The following is a 7,265-nucleotide window of genomic DNA, read 5'->3' on the forward strand; positions in this document are numbered from 1 at the left end:
TACCCCAACCAACAGCAAGCTGCTTACTATATGCACCATTTATGGTTGGTGGTACGCACATCTCGGAGGTGCTTCAGTCTGTCAGAGGCTTGTTCACCATCAGCCGCAAGATGGCGCACTTTAAAGGGCACCATGTCTTTCATCGTGGCGCATGGATATAGGAGCTGGAGGGCGTTCGGACTTCTACTTGCAGAGTGTGGTCGCCTGTGCTCACACGCTTATGTTAAAGTGGGGTCCAACAGACGGCTCTAAGTTTAGTACACGTTGTGCTCTCATTGCAAAGTTTGCGTTGAAGCCATAGAAAGCATGGAGGTCACTTCACTCACTGCAACTGCTAAAGAAGTGAGCTGCTAGCCTTTCTTCATATAACATTCCAATTCGTTACTGTCACACTCATCGCTTCACCACTTGCGGCGAAACTGAGACTTTTATTTAGAGGCTTGGTGTTTAGAACACACCAACACCTGGTTTTTACTTCAGGCACATCTGCCTGGATATTGTATATTTGTTGGACCTGAACCAAATCACAACAACCAAATTAATGCCAGTGACCCAACTCATAAATGCATTTTGGAATAAAAGCTACATCTTATTCTAAGCCAAACACATGTGACATCGGTGCAGTGCAGCAGTCAAGGCTTTGCACAGACAATGAAACGCACACACATTTGAGAGGCATCAAAATACAAGTTTCTTAATAACGCTAGGGTCATCGCCGCCCTTGTGGGCTCGTTTCAATCCGTGGTTACTGTTTCCGTTGCCACTGCTACTACTGCTGGTGGCACCACCGTTCCTCTTTTGCACCACTGCAGCTGGCAGTGGCAAGTTGGGCCCCTCGGTTGGCGGAGGGCGATTGGCGAAGTATGGCATCTGCAGCGCTTCGGCACAAGTGCAGCGAGACAGTGGGTTGATGGCCAGCATGCGTCCAATCACGTCGAGAAGATCGTCTCCGGCGGCCGTGAAGATGTGACGGAAGGGCGTGCCAGGAAAACTGCGGAACTGCACGTAGTCGGGCAATGCCGGCATACCGGGCCAGTCCTTCTCGGAGGGTGTGCCCAGAGTCTGGAAGATGCGGCTCAACTGGTCCAAGTCGGAGTCTCCGGGCAAGAAGGGCACTCGCAGCAGCAACTCGGCCAGAATGCACCCGACTGCCCACATGTCGATGCCAGTGCCGTAGATGCGTGCACCGAATAGCAGTTCCGGTGCACGGTACCACCTGGTCACCACCTGCATGCCACACTTGGTTCAGTTTGCTTCTTTACAGTGCTAGCAAACTCTGGAAGTGATCACACAGATGCCATTTTGTAACTAAGTCTACATAGCCTCCCCTAACCCTTGCTGTGCTCTGATACCCTGCCACTTTCTGGCAGGATATAAAATGATCGTGTAGGCCCTATCAGATGCCAATAAAATCTATGACATCATGGTGAACTGATGCGGGATCTTCTTAGTATTTTCTTTTTGCACGTTTTCTTGCTTACCAAGGACCTTCTCGAGGTTATCCCGGTGCTTTCGGTACTGTGAAATTGTAATTTACTAGTATGAGAAAAATTGCATTACTCTTTACTGTCTCTTTAAATTACAAAGAACCAAACAGTGATGCCAAGCGTACCAATGATGCAGATCGAGCGATGCAATAGCCATTGCACGATATGTGTGCAAACGTAGCCATAGCATATGCAAGACCTCTAAAGGTGTTAGAATAACAGTGTATGTGCCATTATCCTGGCTGCAAGTAGTTTTCTCTAGCTAGAAACAGTAGAGTTCAAAAGATCAAAAGAGCTGCAACTGAAAAGTGGCTTCCAGGAAGCATTCATGTTTGGTTGTTTTACTGCAATATCAGAACTCATCAAGTTCATGGAAGTTGTAAAACTCGCCCAAATTCCCCCCCCCCCCCCCTCATGTCACGAAGTTGCAAAACTTCAGAAAACAGTTAGCATATAGAAGTGCAGAGAAGGTGCATAATATGCCAGCTGGATGATCCAACAGCAGCAAATCAAGAAGCTGGTCACTCAATCAAAACAAACTCAATATGTTTTGTGTGGTGCAAGTAATGAAAGTAATAGAAGGCTCCACGGAATTCTATAAACTGCCTCAACCTGCCACAGTGGGGCTGTGGATTTGCCCCGCTAGTTCCTTGACCAGTGGCTGCATTGCAAGGGAAGCAGAAAAAAAAAGGAACCCTTGGTTCAAACAAACCAAGGTGCTCGAAATCGAACCAGTCTGCCACTATGGCACCTTTCAGGGTCAACTCCAACAATCAATTTAGCAGTGTGGGTTTCTGGGCCAGTTGGCACATGATGACAGAGTGAAGGGTTCCAGCACATTACGACGCGAGCACACAAAGAGAGGTGCACAGGACAAAAGGCTGGACTTGCAGCTGCAGTTCATTACGAGAGGGTATTCCTTAGAACACAGCCGCGCATGTGTAAAGAATCAACAGCAGTAATCATGCTAACATACAGTCTAACATGCTCCACCCCTATTTTTATGACTTTTAACCAGCCCTTAAACACGTGCACTACATGGTAAAACAATAGTTTCGTCAGATATTGAAACTCCTTATCTGTGAGATGCACCGAACGTTCACTGACACTCAGCGCCCAACTTCCTGATGTGGAAAGCTTCGTATATTTCCCTTTCCAGCCTATATGTTACCTTCACTCAATCGAAACACTGCCAAAAAGTGGTCTGCATCGGCACCTCTTGCAATGCGAGGGAAAGTAATAGACTGGAAAAGGAAATATGTGAAGCTTTCCACATCAGAAAGTTGGTGCTGAATTATGTGTCAGTGAACCTTCGGTGCATCTCACTGACAAGGAGCCTGTAACTTCACCATGTAGTGCACGTGTTAAGGCCGGTTAAAAGTGATAAAAAATGAGGGTGGAGCATGTTAGATTGTATGTTAGCACGATTACTGCTGCTGGTTCTTTACTCATGCGTGGCGGTGTTCTAGGGAATAACTTCTTTTAATGAGCTTCAGCTGCAAGTCCTGTGCGCCTCTCTTGCGTCTTAACGTGCTGGAACTTTGTCCAACAATCAAGTTGCCCAGTGGTCATATACAGCGCACATCCGAATGCTTCGATGGTGGGTCATACCGGACGTCCTTAGTACTCCAAGCTGTCTCGCGATGACTGACGATTACTACCGTGCACAGACGTTCGTCGCCCACCAAGGCTTCCCGTGCAAGCTACACATTCTTCGGTTAGCATGGTCAACGGGAAAACTTCATCTGATACAAAAGACTGGGGCTTATTTGCCAGTTGGGCAATCTCATTGGCGTCTGACTTGACCGTGGCAACACAAGCACGAAACCCGGAAGAAAAAAAAAATCTAATGTTTCTTCCAAAGCTCGCGTGTTTTGTTGTTGTCGTACACTTTTTTAAATCTCGATAGATTGCGAATTTGATTCTTTCGACTGCAGCCCTATCACAACTACAACGTGACATGAAAGAGCGTATGTTTGGGCATGTTGGTAATTCACGTTTCACTTTTTGAGCGCACAAAGGAGCACGGACGAAAAGGCGTCGCTTTTCGTCCTTGTTCCTTTGTGCGCTCAAGAAGTGAAACGTGGTATGATTTTGTTCGCCGCAGTGAATGCCCGTACCTGGTGGGTATAGATGCGTGTGGGTGAGCCGAAGAACTTTGCAAGGCCGAAATCGGCGATTTTGAGCACACCCCGGTCATCGAGCAAGAGGTTGTTGGGCTTCAAGTCACGGTGCAGAATCCAGCTAAGGTGTAGATACTCCAGTCCCTGTAACGTTTGCAGGGTGTAGGACTTGATGTGTCCCGCGGTCAGCACTATGCTCGTGTCCTTGATGATGGCTTCCAGGTCAGTTACCATGAAGTCAAAAACAAGCGACACGTTGGACCGGTGCCCGAACACATCGTAAAGGCCTATGATATTTGGATGAGAGAGCTCCTGCAGCAGCTTGATCTCACGCAAAGCTGTTCGGTTAATGCCATCTTTGGCCTCGGCTCGCGTTCCTAGCTTGATCTTCTTGACGGCGACTATCTCATCTTTCAAGACGTCCCTAGCCTTGTAGACAGTGGCGAACTGCCCCTCTCCGAGGAACTCGATCTTTTCGTATCTCTTTGTCCTGTCGTCAGACATGGTTCGAGGACAGCGCGAACCACTCACACAATGAACTTTGCCGCTGTTGATTTACTAGTCATGGCTAGTACTCGTAATACGCACAACAGCGTTCATCCACCATGCACCGGCATAAACATTCACGCTGACGCTGCTAGAGTGACCTAGAATAGGGGGAGTGTCCAAAGCGCCGCGCGAATACATGGAAGGAGCGAGGGCCTTTTGCGGTGAACTTCCGCGCCGCGGCGCTGCCGTGCCGGACCCGTGGGCTTTCTCCGCGGCGGAAGCCGCGTCAAAGCGGCGGGCGTCTGCTACGCGCGTGATATTTTGGCCGCTAGTAGCTAAAATTGCGGAAACTTGGGCAATATTTAATACTGCGTCACTGCAACATAATACTGCAGCGACTCATCACACAGAGAGCGCGTTTGTTCGTCTGTGTGTTGTGAAACGGAGATTTTGTATATATCCTTTCAGCTGGTTTGTCACCGCATTGGTCCACACTTCCGCAGCTGTTTGAGGAACGCATCCTGCGCGCACTTCATCGTGAGAAAAGACGCTTAACTTACTTTCGTGTGGAATGACGAACGTAAATTTGCTGCAGGAAAGAATAAACTGGAGATAACCAGGAGAACGTAGTACATATGCACGTAGTAACTAGCTCATGCATGCTAACGCGTTTGCACCCTTCATATCCTATCTTTTATTTCGCGCATTCAATTTGTTTTACAAGGCTGCCTCCGGCGCTCTGCTGTTTCAAGCCATTTCATGCGAAGCCGAATGTGTTAGTCGGCGCGGCCGCGGTACCAAAAGTAAAAAATTACTCGCGTAACTCGCGTCTCGTTCACTTGGTATGCACGAAAATTGGCACAGAGGGGCACGAATGTACGTATGCCCAACACGACCGATAGGTCATGGCATCACTAACTTGACATGCTTGCCATTCGCGTAACGACTAACAATAATAATATGATGTGTGGCGCGCAAACCCGCTTTCTGTAGCCAGAAATAATTCTGACGATGTGTGGTCTGACGATTTTATTTCAGTCAGGTTATAAAAAAATTGGTGGTCACCAATATCGATGTCAACATGTTAGAGTTACCCATACATATTGAAGAACTGACCGCATAGGTAAAATGTATGCGAAAAAATTACATGAAAAAAAAAAACATGGTCCCTTATGCATTCGCCTGAGATGACTCGAAAACGAAAGCCATCGTCTTTTTCGTCAGTCAATGCACTGAACCTCCCTCGCCCCACTCCGAAAGCTTTCTGCACATAACGTGGTTTCGACTGCACATAACGTGGTTTCGACAGGATCGAAGGCATTGCAAGCTTTCTGCACCTCACCTGCTTTTACATTGCATCCGTGATCGGCCCCCGATCACGGAGGCAATGCAAAGCGACTATGTCATGTGATGGCGTCATCATATGACGTCATAGTGACGTCACAAGTTCTTTCGACGTCATCGCGTGGTGATTTTGTGCATCACTCGTGCTGGCTACGCGGGACTCCGGCGGTCAATTTTCGTGTTTAATGATGTTTAGCCTTAAAAAAAAAGACAAACCAAAGAAAATGAAACGATACCAGTGCAATATCGTGTATGCCTCACTTCATGTTACGAGCGATCGCCCGAAAACAAACGTGATTCTCAGTTCAGAGCATCTGATTGCACGCGTCTGCGGGACAAAAGAGGCTTGCTTTACCCGTCTGGTCATCTCCTTATATTTATTCAAGAGATGAGCAGACTCGCTATTTAGGTACTCCGTAGCTTCAGCACGAACTTGAGTTGGACGCTATAATGATTGAGGTCATCACGAAAAAGCGGGAAATTGCGGTCGGGTGCCCTGCTGGCGCGCACTCAACTGCCGCAGAAACTTGTATTTTATGTAACTACTCGTCCACATCTTTTCGTAAAGTCTCTGAACCGGGCGAATGCTAAGCTCCGAGAACCGTGAGAACATCTGAAGTTGAGAATGAGTTGTTTGAAATTGTTTTCATTTCGTATGGTTAAGGCTTGAAGCAATGCACGCATCTTGCGCGAACGTTTCATACTGACGTTCAGCGATCCAATGCAACATGCGATAATATATATATATAATATTATCGCATGTTGCATTTTTTCTGGCTAGGTACATAAGGGATCTCTGCATTTGAACAATTTTCTGAAGTGATTGAGATATTACACTTTTATTTGTCAATTTCTTACCGTATTTTCGTTCAGACAGCTTGTGCAGCAAGAACGGGAGCATTTGTAACTTTGTTTCATGATATCTGGATATTTGTTAAGCATTTTCTACATTACGCCTGTTATGCAAAAACTTGTGGAATAAGGTTAGTTTACCTGGCATTGCTTTTCTTTCAAATGTTTGCGCACGGTGAACCTTGTCTTACGCTACCACAGGAGCAAAAATAAGCCAACAGCATTGCGGTCGTATGGCCGTCTCTACTATTTTTTTTCTTTTTTTCGTTTCCCTTGCGTCTTCCCGGTGTGCTCCGTCCATAATATAGAGCTAGTGGAGGCTAACGAATTGTCGAATAAAGCGGTGTGCATATGGCTAGCAAACCAGTGGTGACCATGAGTAAAAAGCACGTAGTGTAGCGGTCACTGCGCGCAAGTATTTCAGCTGACTGCGCGTGCAATTTATTTTTTTTTATTACTCTTAATTCGCGCATGCGTGATGCTATTGCCCGATTACTCGTGCGAATAAGGTTTTTTTTTTCGTTCTTTGCTTGTGCGTGTCTGTTTTGCGCGTTTTTACACACGCACCAGCGTTCTCTAACTCTGTGACTGGAACTACGCCACGCTGATGCCGCTTGACACACTGATTTTTTGCGTTCTGTTGTTGCCCCAGCACTAACACAACGCCTAAAGATGGATAAGCTCCATTCCGCACCGCATTAGAAAAGTTAAGTAGACTTCAAGTGCCCTGTGCGGAAACGCGGCGCAAAAGACTACAGCGCGTAGCAGACGCCCCTCGCTTTCCGCGCGCTTCCCGAGCGCGGAAAGCCCACGGGTCCGGCGCAGTAGCGGCGCGGCGCGGGAGTTCACGGCAAAAGGCCCACGCGGGAGCCGGTGCTTTGGACACTCCCCCTATTCTAGGTCACTCTAGACGCTGCCGTCGAAACACGCATGCAACAACTTGACTTACGGATTGACCGCTACCGGCTAC

General features: G+C 47.5%; 1 protein-coding gene across 1 annotated transcript; it reads right to left on the reverse strand.

Annotated features, from left to right (window-relative positions):
* Window positions 1–667: 667 nt before the first annotated feature.
* Window positions 668–4,237, reverse strand: LOC119394490 (cyclin-dependent kinase 7). Its single transcript, XM_037661792.2, has 2 exons — window positions 3,608–4,237; window positions 668–1,227 (listed from the first exon to the last, which is right to left on the reverse strand). The coding sequence occupies exons 1-2, from the start codon at window positions 4,112–4,114 to the stop codon at window positions 679–681; spliced, it is 1,056 nt and encodes a 351-aa protein (XP_037517720.1). The 5' UTR covers window positions 4,115–4,237; the 3' UTR covers window positions 668–678.
* Between the last annotated feature and the right edge of the window lie 3,028 nt (window positions 4,238–7,265).

This window comes from Rhipicephalus sanguineus, chromosome 5, assembly GCF_013339695.2.
Source record: "Rhipicephalus sanguineus isolate Rsan-2018 chromosome 5, BIME_Rsan_1.4, whole genome shotgun sequence".
Taxonomy (NCBI): domain Eukaryota; kingdom Metazoa; phylum Arthropoda; class Arachnida; order Ixodida; family Ixodidae; genus Rhipicephalus; species Rhipicephalus sanguineus.

Excerpts from the sequence above, each read along its gene's own strand:
- LOC119394490 (XM_037661792.2), bottom strand. The coding sequence starts at position 4,114 with ATGTCTGACGACAGGACAAAGAGATACGAAAAGATCGAGTTCCTCGGA. Across the intron at positions 1,228-3,607 it reads CACGCATCTATACCCACCAG|GTGGTGACCAGGTGGTACCG; the intron begins GTACGGGCATTC and ends TGTGGCATGCAG.